The 16,263-nt window shown below is 43.0% G+C and overlaps 1 protein-coding gene across 5 annotated transcripts in view; it reads left to right on the forward strand.

Moving 5' to 3' along the window:
* Nucleotides 1-16,263, forward strand: part of PCYT1B (phosphate cytidylyltransferase 1, choline, beta) — a 114,425-nt gene that overhangs the window by 15,041 nt on the left and 83,121 nt on the right. For 2 of the 5 annotated variants that reach the window (XM_003917514.4, XM_009197351.4), the window contains exon 1: nt 10,720-11,083. The exons of 1 other annotated variant lie outside the window; for it this stretch is intronic. In XM_003917514.4, the coding sequence (XP_003917563.1) occupies nt 10,967-11,083 (117 nt within the window). In that variant the 5' untranslated portion in view covers nt 10,720-10,966. Of the gene's footprint in view, nt 1-10,719; nt 11,084-16,263 lie in introns of those variants that run through there. 2 more of the 5 variants (XM_009197350.4, XM_009197352.4) reach the window with 1 other exon arrangement.

Genomic DNA, 16,263 nt, shown 5'->3' on the forward strand with positions numbered 1-16,263 from the left:
GGAAACTGCCTGGTAGGACAGCAAGGAGGAAATCTGGTTATGGTACACCAATAATCAAGAAAGACCACTCTTTAGGGGTATACAAAGAAGTGTACGTATGGTCAACCATGCTGGAGAATAATTTGATAACTGTGTCAAAAAACCATGTATCAAAAACTTTAAAAACATAAATACTCTGATTCAGCAATTCTACTTTAAGAAAATTCATCCTAGAAGGAAAAAAATTGGATTAATACGCACATCATTCACCTGCTTAAAAAAATCCATTCCTGGTGCCTATAATTGTTTATAGAATAACACTTGGGGAGACTGAAGGGAGACAGCAGTACATCCACTTATGTTGGCTAATTAAGACTGGCAGATGTTCATACTGGGCATAGCTTGGTGTAGACTTGAACCTGGTTAGATTATTAACCTTGAAGGTCTCTGAGCCACCTTTGCTACATTTGCTCTTTTTCACTAAAATGACTGAAACAGTGATTGTGACTAAGAGTTTCAATGTTAAGTCAGTGCCTGGCCTTATACATTTATCGTAAACTATCATCCAATTTTGTGGGTTAAATAAATTACAACTTTATATATGTGTGCAACTGAGCCCTTAAGTGTTGAAAATTACCTATGGTCTTACTCATCCACTGACATTCAGATAATATATTTGGCATGCAAAAGTTGTGAATCCAAATTATGCTCAAATACAAGTGGGGAATATTTATCCATCTTTTTTTCTGATGTATTATCTGTTTCAATTGCATGTCTGGACTCAAACCCCATAAAGAAGGGACCAAAATTTACATGGCACTCTTGAGTATGATGGCGGCTGTATTTGGAGTTTTGATTAAACTGCGCTACATGTGTGATTATTACTTGTAAACAGATGATTAGATATTAATTAGACAATAAGTGATTGTAAAGCACTTAGAAAATAAAAGTGTTTATAAATACCACCAAGTAATAGCAACAATCATTCTTTACTGACTACACAGCTGCTAATGTCAATAAGAATGATTTATTCCAGCTAAGGGCAACTTTAATTTATGCAAAAAACTCACCATCATATTTGTTTTGCTACAGCAAAACAAAATATATCATATATACAACTGATTTTATCATCATTTAAATAAATACATCTTGTTTTGATTTTAAAAATCTCTCTTTTAAGACCTTCTTACACACAGGTGCAATGACTGGTGTCCTTGAGTGCTAAGAATATTGGAGCTGAGTCTGGCGCAGTGGCTCACACCTGTAATACCAGAGTTTTGGAAGGCTGAGGTGGGGGGATCACTTGAGGTCAGGAGTTCGAGACCCGTCTCTACTAAAAATACAAAAATTAGCTGGGTGCAGTGCCACACGCCTGTATTCCCAGCTACGTGGGAGGCTGAGGCAGGAGAACTGCTTAAACCGGAAGGCAGAGGTTGCAGAGAGCCGAGATCATGCCACTGCACTCCAGCCTGGGAGACAGAGCAAGACTGTCTCAAAAAAAAAAAAAAAAAAAAGGAAAAGAAAAAAAAAGAATATTGGAGCTCCTTACTGTTCATCTCTCCAACCAGTTACAAATATATATGCAAGACGTAAAATGACATTTTGTTAGCCGTATTTTCATGTATGCAATAGGTTTGTCATGTTGGGTCTGTGCAGTTTCTCCCTAGCTCCTTAAAACTGCGCTTATATTCAAATTTTGGTCACATTGATGAGTGAAGGTCAATTCTTTTTTGGTTATTATAGAAGTTAGAAAAAGAAGAAAATAAATTTTAATAATAAAACACAACACTTTCTTTCTATCTTCTTGATTACTTCGTACCCTCCACAAAAATAGATTTTGAAGCCCTGACTATTTTCATGTCTCACCATTATTTTTTTTCCCCAACGGGCTTTTTTGTTTTGGAGATGGAGTTTCACTCTTGTTGCCCAGGCTGGAGGGCAATGACGCGATCTTGGCTTACTGTAGCCTCCGCCTCCCGGGTTCAAGCAATTCTCCTGCCTCAGCGTCCCGAGTAGCTGGGATTACAGGCACCCGCCACCATGTCCGGCTACTTTTTTTTTTTGTATTTTTAGTAGAGACAGGATTTCGCCATGTTGGGCAGGCTTGTCTGGAACTCCTGGCCTCAGGTGATCCACCTGCCTTGGCCTCCCCCTAATGGCCTTTATAGGTCATAAGCCTGTATCAGCTATGCTCTTGACCCACTGGTAAGCCTGGCAATGCAACTGTGTTTTGTTTTGTTTTTGACACAGGGTCTCACTCCGTCACCCAGGCTGGAGTGCAATGGCACAATCTTGGCTCACTGCAACCTCTGCCTCCAAGGTTCAAGTGATTCTCCTGCCTCAGCCTCCTGAGTAGCCACCTGGGATTACAGGTGTCCACCACCACACCCGGCTAATTTTTGTATTTTTAGTGGAGACAGGATTTCACCATGTTGACAAGGCTGGTTTTGAACTCCTGACCTCAGGTGATCCGCCCACCTCAGCCTCCCAAATTGTTGGGATTACAGGCGTGAGCCACTGCACTTGGCCGCAACTGTGTTTATTTTTCTTGTCGTTAGTAAATTCAAGCATCTAAAATGAGTCCAGATCCACAGTTGCACAAATATGAAATGAACTGAATGAATAAAAGTGAAGAATGCTTCATGTTCATGAATTCAATAGAAAAGGGGTTAAGGGGTTATATTAGATGATGAGAGCTGCATCAGTTAGCTCAGCAGGCTTGTTAATAAAGCAAATCTAACTACTGTGTATCACACAATGAGGCAGTGTAGTTTGGTGGAAAAGAGTGTTGAACTTTGATTCAAGAGACCTGGATTCAAGTGATACTTCTACCACTTCCGCTTACTATGTGACCGTGGTCAAATCACTTAACTGCTCTGAATTTGTTCATTCATTTGAAATTTTTCAGTATTAAAGCATGTCAGTTTCAGAGTGCTATTATAAGTCAATGTTAAAAGCACCAAGGGAGGGGTGAAACACTTTCTACTGAAAAATGTTTTCACTACTATAATTTTCCTGGAATGGGTGGAAAGGATTTATGTATGGATTTCATTACTTAGTATGGTACAGTCTTTTCCTAGATTATTAGGCCCAGACCTTAAGCCATATGTGGATTAAGGTGGGGAAGTGGCTCAAAACAGAGACATAAAGGTAGCAAAATTCCATAGGAGGTAATACCGCTTTCTGGGAAATCTGAAATTCTTCTGTCATCTCTACCCTGTGTTTTCCATCTCTCTTCCTCCCTTCCTTCTTCATGATACATTTCTTTCTTTCTCTCTCTCTCTCTTTTTTTTTTTTTTTTTGAGACAGGGTCTTACTCTGTTGCCCAGGTTGGAGTGCACTGGCGCAATCTCGGCTCACTGCAACCTCTGCCTACCAGGTTCAAGCAAACCTGCCTCAGCCCGCAGAGCAGCTGGGACTACAGGTACATGCCGCCATGCCTGGCTCATGTTTCTGTATTTTTAGTAGAGACCAGGTTTTGCCATGTTACCCAGTCTAGTCTCGAACTCCTGGATAGCTGAACAGCTGGATAGCTCCAGCTATCCACCTGCCTCGGCCTCCCGAAGTGCTAGGATTACAGGTGTGAGTCACGCCACCCGACCATAAATTTCTTGTTTGGTAAATCTGAGGCAGTGAGAAGAAAATGAATAAAAAAGGAAACGTGGGCTGCACGTGGTGGCTCATGCCTGTAATCTCAGCACTTTGGGAGGCCGAGGCAGGAGGATCACAAGTTCGGGAGTTTGAGACCAGCCTGGCCTATATGGTGAAACCCCCGTCTCTACTAATAATACAAAAAAATTAGCCGGGCGTGGTGGCGCATGCCTGTAATCCCAGCTACTCGGGAGGCTGAGGCAGGAGAATTGCTTGAACCCGGGAGGCAGAGGTTTTAGTGAGCCGAGATTGCACCACACTGCACTCCAGCCTGGGCGACAGAGTGAGACTTTGTCTAAAAAAAAAAAAAGAAAGAAAGAAAGAAAAAGACAGAAAGAAACATGGAAGAAATAGTAGAGTCAGGCCTGGCCATGGTGGCTCATTCCTATAATCCCAGCACTTTGGGAGGCTGAGGCGGGCAGATCATTTGAGGTCAAGAGTTTGAGACCAGCCTGGCCAATATGGTAACATGGTGAAACCCCGTCTCTACTAAAAATACAAAAAAACTGTCCGGGCGTGGTGGCATGTGCCTGCAATCCCAGCTACTCGGGAGGCTGAGGCAGGAGAATCGCTTGAACCCGGGAGATAGAAGTTGCAGTAAGCCAGCACGATCACACTCTACACTCCAGCCTGGGTGACAGAGTGAGGCTCTGTCTCAAAAGCAAACAAACAAAACAAAACAAAAAACAACTTTATGGTGGGCACCCCTTAATGGTATCTTGAGACCTTTTGAGATGCCCTGGAAGCCGGCTCTGCAAGAAAGATTCAAGTTCAAGTAGTTTATTTGGGAGACGATCTATCCCAGGAAATACTCACAGGAGCATGGGTAAGTGAAACAAGGAAAGGAAGGCAGTTGATAAAGGGTGCCCTGTGGCAAGTGGAACTTAATCCCACTGGAGGACTCTGGGAGTTAGTATAGAACATGCAATTCAGAGTTATTTCACTTGAGGGCTGAGGGAACTAGGGTATGTATACTTTGACTTCTATCAGTCATTGGTTGAAAGCTCTTAGGAATATGGGCTGTTAATTTTCTGGCCCTTTAGTTCTGACTCAGTGGTGGTGTTGGGAGGGCAGGGCTTTCTAAAGGCCAGATAAAGCCCCCAGGCAGAGAGATGCAGGTGCTGGCAGTTGACAGTGGGTCAGGTGTTGACTATGGTAACATCATAGTCATTATGGTAATGGCCTGAGGGGATTTTGGCAGGGTTCAGACAGTCTGCTCGAAAGAGATTATTTTATTAGGTTGGTGCCAAAGTAATTGTGGTTTTGTCATTATTTTCAATGGCAAGAACTGCATTTACTTTTGCACCAACCTGATAGTTCTTCTTTGCATATCTTTGAAAATAATGTTTTTTTTTCTTTTTTCTTTTTTTTCTTTTTTTGAGATGGAGTCTCCTTTGTCGTTCAGGCTGGAGTGCAGCGGTGCAATGTCAGCTTACTGACACCTCCGCCTCCTGGGTTCAAGCGATTCTCCTGCCTCAGTCTCCCTAGTAGCTGGGATTACAGGCATGTGCCACCACGCCCGGCTAATTTTCTGTATTTTTAATAGAGATGGAGTTTCATCATGTTGGCCAGGCTGGTCTTGAACTCCTGACCTCAAGTGATCTGCCCGCCTCAGCCTCCCAAAGTGCTGAGATTACAGGCATGAGCCACTGTGCCCGGCCAAAAATAATGTTTTCAACAATTTGATGATGTTTATGTGAGGACTGCTTATAGGAAGGTAGATGTCATTTGTAGGTGTCTTCCAAGCTGAAGTTAAGGTCTCTATGGCTTGGCTTCCTCATCTGCAAAGTGGGGTAACTATACCTATCTGATTGGGTGTTGTCGGGGCTACAGGTAGGCTATGATAAGCATTAGGTTGGTGCAAAAATAATTGCGGTTTTTGTCATTTTTATTTATTTATTTATTTATTTTTTTGAGACGGAGTTTTGCTCTTGTCACCCAGGCTGGAGTGCAACGGTATGGTCTCTGCTCACTGCAACCTCCGCCTCCTGGGTTCAAGTGATTCTCCCGCCTCAGCCTCCCTGGTAGCTAGGATTACAGGCGCCCACCAACACGCCTGGCTAATTTTTGTATTTTTACTAGAGAAGGGGTTTTGTTATGTTGGCCAAGCTGGTCTTGAACTCCTGACCTCAGGTGATCCACCCGCCTCGGCCTCCCAAAATATTGAGATTATAGGCATGAGCCACCATGCGTGGCCTGTCATTACTTTTAATGGTAAAAACTGCAATTACTTTTGCACCAACCTAATACCTAGCATAGTGCTAAAGACATAAGAGGTACTCAATAAACAGTAGAAATAATCATGATAGTCCTTGTTAGGGACAGCACTGATCTGACAAGTTCTCACAGAAGGCATACCCTTCTTGTTGAGGTCACAGGACTCAGAAGCCCTGTCCCTAAACATTCTCTGGGACTTTTCTGAACAGCCAGCCTGCAACACATTTCCTCTACCTCTGCCAACTGGAGATAGGACTTTAGGACTTTGCTCCAGCTTTGTTCCTCAGTTTCAGCTTTCTTGTTTCCTCTCACTGAGGTCTGTGCATCTTTCTATTTGCTCATGACCTAACCACGACTGTCTCACCCCAACCCTAATACCCAGCTCTTGATGTCTTTGGGGAGGAGAGTAATGTTCATTGTTTTTTTCTAATTATAAGACTAATATAGGGTTGGTGCAGTGCCTCATGCCTGTAATCTCAGCACTTTGGGAGGCCAAGGCAGGCAGATCGCTTGAGCTCAGGAGTTCAAGACTAGCCTGGGCAACATGGCGAAACACCGTCTCTACAAAAAATTAGCCAGGCGTGGTTGCACATCCTGTAGTCCTAGCTACCAGGAAGACTGAGGTGGGAGGATCACCTGAGCCTGTGAGGTCGAGGCTGCTGTGATCATGCCACTGCACTTCAGCCTGAGCGACAGAGTGAGACCCTGTCTCAAAAAAATACATATATATATGTTCATTTTTGAACATGTATATATATTTTGAGATGGTGTCTCGCTCTGTCGCCCAGGCTGGAGTGCAATGGCGTGATCTCCGCTCACTGCAACCTCTGCCTTCCAGGTTCAAGCAATTCTCCTGCCTCAGCCTCCTGAGTAGCTGGGACTACAGGCGCCCGCCACCACGCCCAGCTAATTTTTATATTTTTAATAGAGACAGGGTTTCACCATGTTGGCCAGGATGGTCTTGATCTCTTGACCTCATGATCCACCCACCTCGCCCTCCCAAAGTGCTGGGATTACAGGTGTGAGCCACCACGCCCGGCCTTGAATATTTGTTATAGGCAGAAATTTTTTTTTAAAGTAAAACAAAAATCTTCCATAACCCCACAGTTTAAAAATTTCACTTTTAGCATCTTGATATATTTCCTTGCAATGCTTTTTTCTGTGCATGTACATATCACATAATTGGGCTCATGTTTTTGGAATCACATTTTGCAGCCTGCTTTTCTAACATATAATGCTAACATGTGCCCATAACATTAGAATTTCTTCAAAAACATGACTCTTAGTGAGTGTACAATACTATATTATATGGACTTATTTTAACAATTCCAACTATTGCTGTAAGTTGTATCTTTTTTGCCTTTTATAAATAATTCTGCATTAAGCATCTTTGTACATAATTATTTGTGTGCTTCTCTATTTCTTTTGGGATAAATTACCAAGTGGAATCCCTAGGTCAAAGGGTATGAATATTCTAAATGCTGTTAGCATATACTGACAAATATCCTCTATGGAATTTCTAATGAAGTTAACACATGCATAGATTTTGTGCAATCATTACCATAATCAAGATACATAACGATTCTTGGCCGACCACGGTGGCTCACGTCTGTAATCCTAGCACTTTGGGAGGCCGAGGCAGGTGAATCGCTTGAGGCCAGAAGTTTCAGATCAGCCTGGGTGACACAGTGAAACCCTGTCTCTACCAAAAATACAGAAAGATTAGACAGGAGTGGTGGCACACACCTGTGGTCCCAGATACTTGGGAGGCTCAGTGAGAGGATCGCTTGAGCCTGGCAGGCAGAGGTTGCAGTGAGCTGAGATTGCACCACTGCATTCCAGCCTGGGCAACAGAGTAAGATCCTGTCTCAAAAAAAAAAAAAAAAAAAAAAAAAAAAAAAAAAAAAAGCTACATAATAATTCCATTACCCCAATAAACTCTCTCCTGCTATCCCTTCATAGTCATCCCCTTCATAACCCTTATGGAATATTTAGCTCTGTAGTGTGGAATTAACTGATCATTCTTAGCTAATTGTCTTGATAGCATTACAATGCCCCCAAGTTAAAATAACCCATTCAAGTATTATGAAGAAGTATTTCTGAGTCAGGTTGCAGCAGCTACCAGGACTGGTCTCCGAAGTGGGTGGATCTGATAAGGACTCCTCTCAGAATGGTGCCTGACAGAGTCTATTTCTGCCGCTAAGACTGCAAGACATGCTGAGATTCAATCACAGGACTGTGGAGAGAGGAGCAGGAAGAAGCTAGGACTAGGCTGGAGTAGGACTAGTGGGAATGGAATTAGTTATAGAGCTTACCCTCAGGGCAGTTAGAAGTCTAAATTGCAAAGTTCAAGGACTTGGGATGAGTAAGTTGTCAGGTGTGACTTGGACTTAGCACAAAGTGGCACTGAAAGCTAAGGATTTGATGAGGGTAACACAATGAAGATATCCTAGGCAGAGGCAGTATCTTGGTTCAATGGGACAGAGGAGGATTAGGAGGAGAGGAAGGTGAGAAAATATTGGGAATCTAAAGGAATGGTCTAGGCTCTTGGACAAGAGTTCACAAGGACCCAGCTAGACATCAGAACTCTGTGAAATGGGCAGGTGAACAGGTGAACCTCTCATTCTGGACAGAGAATTAGGTGACTAATTAGGAACCAAGGGGTAGCTCAGTGGCCCAGAATACAGTGGTGGTTAGGTGCTTTCCAATGTGAACAGTGACTCTAAGGCAGTGGTTTATAAACTTTAGCATAGGTCAGAATGCCTCCCAAACCAGGAGGTTTTGATTCAGTAGGTCTGGGGTGGGGATCCAGAATTTCTGACAAGTAACCAGGGCTGCTGCCGCTACTTCTCAGAGAAGCACACTTTGAGAGCCACTGCTCAAAGGCAAAAATACATATATTGAGTTTAGAATAAACATGTCATTTGCACGTCACCCAGTACATGTAGGAAAAGGTCTCCTAAATGTAATACAGGGCTTGATTCTTCCAGGTGATGAGCTGGTAGAGCTAAACCTGCTGCTGGAAGTGTTTTGTGCTTCCAGGAGGGCAAATAGGGTAGGAAGCAACTGGCCCCTTTTAGATAACCCAAGCGTCAGTGGAATTCTCACATCACTGGAGTTCTGTCCTGTATAGGTCATAATACTCTTAAGTGATGTTATTCTGACTTAAAGGGCCAGCATCTAAAACTGTCATATTGTAATTCTCTGCTACAGAATCCATTTTCTTCTTCTTTTAGGGCTAGCCCTCTTTGCTTATTGAGGAGTAATAAAAATAATGTCCCCTTATATTAGCATAGCACGTTCCAATTCAAAAAGTGCAATGACATGATATCTCTTTTGATCTCCTTTCTGTGATGGAGGCAAGCCGGGTATTTGTATCCCATCCTTTGGGCTATTGATTCTCAAAGTATAGTTCCCAGACCTGCAGCATTAAGAACACCCAGAAACTCTCTAGAAAAGCAAATTCTGACCCCACCCCAGACTTACTGAATCAGGTCTGGGGTCTGACAGGGGGCCAATAATTCGCATTTCTAACAAGTTCCCTGGTGATGCTGATGTTGGTGCTGCTGGTCCCAGACCACACTTGGATGGAAACCACTGCTATAGATAAAAATGAAAGATGTAGAAGCCCAGGGACTTGTCCTAAGAGGACTCCTGCCTAGATCCTTTTCTTACTACACCTGCTGCATCCCTGGTCCCTACGCACCCGCCCCCACCTCCAGCTCCCGCCCTTCGCAAAAAAAAAAAAAAAAAAAAAAAAAAAAAAAATCCTTCAAATCCCAGCTGCATTATTTTAGAATTTTGTGAATGTGAATACCTGTAAAATGAGGAAAACAATAGGATCTACCTCTTTGGGTTCTTACAAAGATTAAACAAGAAGTAGGTAAAGTACTTAGCACCGTGCTTGTGCTTAATAAATGCCAGCGGTCATCATGATTTTTTATTAATATTGAAAGTGACAATTCACAATGAATACCTTGGTAAGTTCTTTGGGTGTGTGTCTTCAGAATGCTCCTCTTAAAATGTGAATGTCCCTAGATAATGTAGACATTAAAGCATCTGATCGTTAACATTCCATCTCTGATTGCCATGAGCATTTGGCTGAGGGCAGGATACTTAGGAAATGGGATCCACGACAAGTACGTAGGGGCCAAGAGATAATAGAGCAGTGCATGGAACAGTGTATTGAAAGGCATACAACAGCAAGACTTCTTGAGGAAACTTTGAATAGCTGGGGACGGGGAAGAGTGGCTGACAGAGGAAGCAACTGGGAAGGGCAGCCAGGAGTAGGAGGCAGACTGTTAAAGACAATCTACCTCCTTCAAAGTTCCCCTTAGGGCAGCCCCAGGGGAGGGCTCCAGGGCTACACCAGGCCACAAGGGGATCTGCCAGGGTTCGCGTTGCATGAAGTCCAGGGGGTGAACACTCAGGTGCCCATAGTGAATGCCCGGAGGGGCCCCCCACTGGCAATTGGCACAATGAATTTGGGCCCAAAAGTGGCTTTGTCTTCAGGGTGACTCCTGTTTGGCAAATATCCTGACTATGGCACATCATGCACTAGCTCATCCCAGGGACACGGTCCTTTATTAGTGGAGGTCTGCTATGTTGTTTCTCAAGGCGCCCTAGGCCTCTCAGGAAGCGGTTTTATGTTATCTGGGTGGCGCAGCCCGGGTCCTGTGCCCAGAGAGGACGGAGACCTTTGCAACTGAATTAAACAGAAGAAACAAAAGCAGTAAGTTCGGGCCCGTGGGTACGGCGGGCCAGCCAATGGGGCCCGGCCGCTCCCCGGCGGAGTGGTACTATGATGACAGTAGCCAACCAGCGCGCTCTATGCAAATGAGCTACTGTATCCCGCACCAGCCGCTTCAGTGTCGTCTGGTTGTTATAGTGATAAACTGAGGCCTTGCCTCTTGGCTTCTGACAGAGAGAGAGAGAAAGGGGCGGGGTGGGGGGTGGGGGGGTAACCTCTTTACTTCCCCCAGGGAAGACAGAAAGAAGGGGAGAAGAAGCGGGGGATGGGTGGAGGGTGGCGGGGAGAAAAATACGTGACAAAGAAAACATTCTCTGCCTGGGAGGAGACTCTCTGAGGGTGTAGAGCTAGAGGGAGCATTCACTGGCCATGCCAGTAGTTACCACTGATGCTGAGTCAGAAACAGGTATCCCAAAATCCCTTTCCAATGAGCCTCCCTCAGAAACCATGGAGGAAATAGAGCACACATGCCCACAGCCTCGACTGGTAAGTAAAGACAAAGGATGGAAATGTATGCGTGGCTATGGCATAAAAGAGTTCCTTATGCGCCCTCAGCCAGCGAGGAAAACGATGCCTAGAGGATTTTCATGTAAATGAGAAGAGCGCTACCGCCTAATCCTTCTCAGCTGTTTATACTTAGCTTCTATACCGGGCGCTGCTCTCAGTTTACAAAGCGTTATTGTATTGGCTGGGTAGGAAACGGGCTGCTTGGGATATGCTGTGTTTTTGTGCTTCGGGAGGAGGGGAGGGCCTTTTTCCTTTTAGGTGTGTTCTTGTCTGAAGGTAAAAAAAATCCTACAGTGCGATTTTAAAATGGTATTCTCTTCACCAAGCTCGGGACGAGTCCCTTGTTAAGTTTTAAATTCTAGCTAAGGAATGATTCGTTCCTCAACTGATTTTGGTGCCTAATGCCAATTTGGGGGAAAAAAATGGAAACGACATGGAAGCAAAACTTCCCCATCCGTTTGAAAATGTTCAAAATAAATAAATAAATACATAGGAGTCCCTCAATGATTTACTTAGAAATAATACGCATTTAAAATGAATTGTAAAACATTTCCAGAGTGTGCTGTGAGGGTTTCTCTTCAGGTAGTGGAAACCTGGGGACACTACATTTATTTAGAAAGGGGCTGCATGCCTTTAAGAATGAAAGTGTGGAAACGGGGTACTGAGAGCGTCTTTCCGCCTCCGTAACTGCACCGTAACTGCTCTCCCAAATTTGGTCGTTTCTCTACCACTGGTCATGATCTTTTAGGTAGATGTGAAACTTCGTTCCCAACCACCGCAGCATGTGTCCTCAAGGAATCAAACACACGCATGGGTGGTGGGTTTTCTGTGGTCCGAAGTCTTGTGGAACTTGGGGAGACCTCTCTTTGAGCCCCCCAATCCAAAAGACACACTAAAGCTATCCTTACCTTTAGCGATTTCCCTCAAGTTAAAAGGTGGAATATTTTGATTGGCTGTGGAGTTTGACCCTGGGAAGAGTTTTTTAAAAAAGGATTTTGTGATGTAGCATTTTCTCTGAACCTGCAAAATTAGGGCTCACAGTTGAGAAGGCCAACCCATCATAAAACTGTTATTTCTTAATACGAGTTAATAAGGGTTCAAAGGAGGCTTAGAACAACTTCCTAAAAAGCACAAATACAGAGGAAGTTATATTAGAGCCCTGTGGGCTTTTTTCCCCCTATGCTTCTATTTTTAAAAATATTTTCTCTTAGGACAGTTTAATAGTAACTGTGCCCTAACACTTTAGCCACTTACTGAATGACATACACAATGTAGTGTCTATGTTCTCATGAGACACAAACCATCCCAATAAGTTTGTTACTAAGGGATTCCTTTGAGTCACTAAACAACTCATGGGTTTAGCATAAAGAAAAATGACCACTGAAAGCATATTACAAGATCATCATATGCACATATACGTATATACACATAAATAGAGAGAGAGAGAGAGAGAGACTCACTCTGTTGTCCAGGCTGGCCTCAAACTTGAACTCCTGGACTCAAGTGATCCTCCTGCCTCAGCCTCCCAAGTACCTGGGATTACAGGCTTGTGCCACAGCACTATATATATATGAGTGTGTGTGTGTGTGTGTGTGTGTGTGCCCATGCTCACCCAAAAATGTATTTTTTAAAGTAACCGCAATCTTCAAATTTGCATCACATACTTTCCTGACAGAGGTAAAGGGTAGAGGAGAGAAAGGCAGCATCCAGCTCCAGTTTGTGCATCATTTCAGTCTCTTTTGTCTACTATTTTTCCTTCCATTTTTACCTCTTAGCTATGCTGCTTCTTGGTTGCTTCTGCCTGAGGGAGATGGGCAGAGAAAATTAAGGGAAAGAAGAAAGTTCAAGTTACTTTTTTTTTTTTTTAAGATGGAGTCTCACTCTGTCCTCCAGGCTAGAGTACAGTGGCCCGATCTTGGCTCACCACAACCTCCACCTCCCAGGTTCAAGCGATTCTCCTGCCTCAGCCTCCTGAGTAGCTGGGATTACAGGTGGGCACCATCATGCCTGGCTAATTTTTTTTGTATTTTTGGTATAGACGAGGTTTTGCCATGTTGGCCAGGCTGGTCTCGAACTCCTGCCCTCAGGTGATCCACCCACCTTGGCCTCCCAAAGTATTAGGATTACAGGTGTGAGCCACTGCGCCTGGCCAAGTTACTTTCCACTTTCACTTGTGACAGCTTATTCCAGGTGGTAACTCACAAGAACCACGCTAAGCTGGCAATGTGCTCTACAGCCTCACCTCCCATCCATTGTAGAAATAAGGAAACTGAGGTTCAGAGAGAGTAAGTGACTTGCCCAAGGGTCACAGTGCTTTGAAAGGGGGAGAGCTAGGATTTGAACCCAGAGCTCTACACCTGAAAAGTGGAAGATCTTTCTTCTATAACATACTCGTGAGATACATTCCCTTCCCATCTTTTTGGCAGTTCTGGTTGTGTGTGTGTGTGTGTGTGCGTGTGTGTGTGTATCACACACATGCATAGGTATGATAGGGATGTACAGAAGTTGAACTGTTGAAGCACCTGCTTTGATTTACTTATGATACAAAATTTTCCATGTTGTTCATCATTATCACGGGCTACTGAAATTTGACTGTTTAAATAGGGGCTTGCAACCAATTTATAAAACACTACTAAAATTTTTAAAGTCCCTTCTCTTATGAGCTAACTTTGATCACTGTAGGGTTATATTCTAAATTTAGATTTATACTTCATAGCCTAACTTTACTTTGCTAATGATCTTACTTTAATAATGAAGGCACATGCTAACTACTTAATAAAAAAGTTTGTTGATGAAGAGAGTGAGCAGCAAGTGAAAACATGAAATTAACATTTCTTTCTGGTTTTTAGTAGTTTCTGTTGATCTTGTAGCTTTGCTAGTGTCTTCATATTTCAAATTGTATAAATTCTGCATTTCTCCCAGCACCCAGGCATATAGCTCCAAATTGCATGTGGGTCACTGACACCACAGCCATCATCAGAGTGTGGCTACTGAGTTGCTTAACTACGGAAAGTGTATGAAATGTTTGCAGGGGGCCTGTTTAGGATTGAAGCTCCACACTTGGATTCTCCTTCAGAGGTCAGGCTCCTTCTCCCAGTTGCTGAAATGAAGTGGGGAGCTGGCATACGTGAGTGAATAAACAGGACTTTAAAGCAGTCTATATTTTAGATCCCTGTAAGTAACAAATTGATAATAATATTGTGGATATGACTGAATTATATTTCAGGGGGAAGTTTTTCTGACAGGAATACTTGTAGTTTCTCTACCTGCCTTATTCTTCATTAGAGGAACATATAAGAAAGGAGACGATTAAATAGAATGCAATAACTCTGATAAAGAAATTAGAAAAGAAATAACAAAAACATTACCTAGGTTTTATGATAGAGCCTGTATTTTAGGAATGTAATCTTACTACCCTTACCATTTTACCATGGTGCTCTGATTTGAGATGCTTCTGAGAACTCTTTACATTGTTACAATGTTTACTCTTGATTCTTGACTTGTTTTCAGTTCTTTACTATTTTCCTGATTAAACACGATGCAAGGTGACTCATAAGCTTGACTGTCAAGATGAGAAAATGAGTGACCTTGGGTGATATGATGTAATAGCCCTTCTTGGAAACTAACTCCTGAGATACAAGGACTCCTCTGAGCAAGGACTGTGTCCTCATATCTTCCCAGCCCTCAGATTATGCCTAGAAAGATCCTCTGGGCTCAGCAGGTGTCCCAGAAGCCCTTTCTAACAAGGCCCAGGCACCCTGAAAGTTGTCTGCTTGAGGATTTGGTTAATGACCTTGGTCAAGTTCTTCTAGAGGTGCATTCTGTTGTCAGAAGGAATTGTAATTCTAGCCTGCAATAGTCACTTCCATGAAGATGGATATACTATGGATCAACTGAGAAGGCCTTGGAAATAAAAAAGGGCTGGTTCAATATGCCACGTTAGCAGGAGGAGTTCATTTCGGGTTTTACTTCAAAGCGGAGCAGTGCCAAGAGACTGCTGTCTTGCAGAAGGTTCATTATGTCAGTTTGGAGGTAGCATGCTCATCTGCTAGTGTTCAGAAAGATGATCAGATTTCCAGAGACATCAATGGCTTCCTTTGCTAATATTGCCATCTATTTAGCCACCCAGAACAGCATACATTTTAAAGTGAAACACTCTTAATGCGCAATATTGGCGAAAATAAATAAACATGAGCTTCCTTGGGCATTTACTGTGGTCAACTGGAATTCTGCCTAAGGTTATTATTAGATATTTTCCTGCTGGTCTCTATCCAAATGCAACATCCATGTCTTGCAAATTGATACTAGTCAGGTGTATTTAGCATGGAATCAATCAATTAGTTTCTTTGATTGTTTTAGGTTTGTTCTCTCACTACCCCTCCAACCCCCATTTGCCTAATGCTAAACCCTTATGGAAGAAATAAATCTAAATCAAATATGATAGGTAGTTTCTGTGTTTTATTTTGGTGATTTAGCATATAGAAATCAAAAGAGTGCATGCATATCTCCTCAATCAGGCAGTGAGGAAGATTTAAAGTATTTAGCAATGCAGAGCTTTGGAAGATAACTGAGAGAAAACTGAGTCTCCTACCAATCCTTACCAACCCCTACCATCTCCCTTACCCATGGGATCCACAGTCAGCCAGGTAGTTAACCACTTCCAGACACAGCAATGTACCAGGTGCTGTGGAGAGAAATAAAAGAAGTGAATCCAAAGCCCTTGCCCCTAAAGGGGCATTTCCATCTAATAGAAGGTAGTAGTTTGGTTTGTGGACGCATGCCAGGATGCTGAAATCCCTTAAGAGAGCTTTTTTGTAAGTTTGACTTTAACATATTAGACTTTCTTAAAAGCTGTATTTTATCCATTGAGCAAAAGTACTTCCCGGGAGGGAGGACTCTGTTCACCCAATCCCAAAGTTAAGACAAGTCCCTGCATTTGAATAAAAGGTTTCGCTTGCTGACCCCAAAACATATTTTGGGACATGGAAAGGATCAATCTATTTTTGAGTGGATCTTAAGCCCCCATTGTGGGTGGCACATACTGGCCTAGAACACTAAAACAGCTCTGCCCAGTAGAAATACAGCATGAGCCACATGTGTAATTGAAAATTTTCAAGTGGCCACAGTTTTAAAAGTTAAAAAAAGGTGAAATTAATTTT

This window comes from Papio anubis, chromosome X, assembly GCF_008728515.1.
Source record: "Papio anubis isolate 15944 chromosome X, Panubis1.0, whole genome shotgun sequence".
NCBI classification, from domain to species: Eukaryota; Metazoa; Chordata; class Mammalia; order Primates; family Cercopithecidae; genus Papio; species Papio anubis.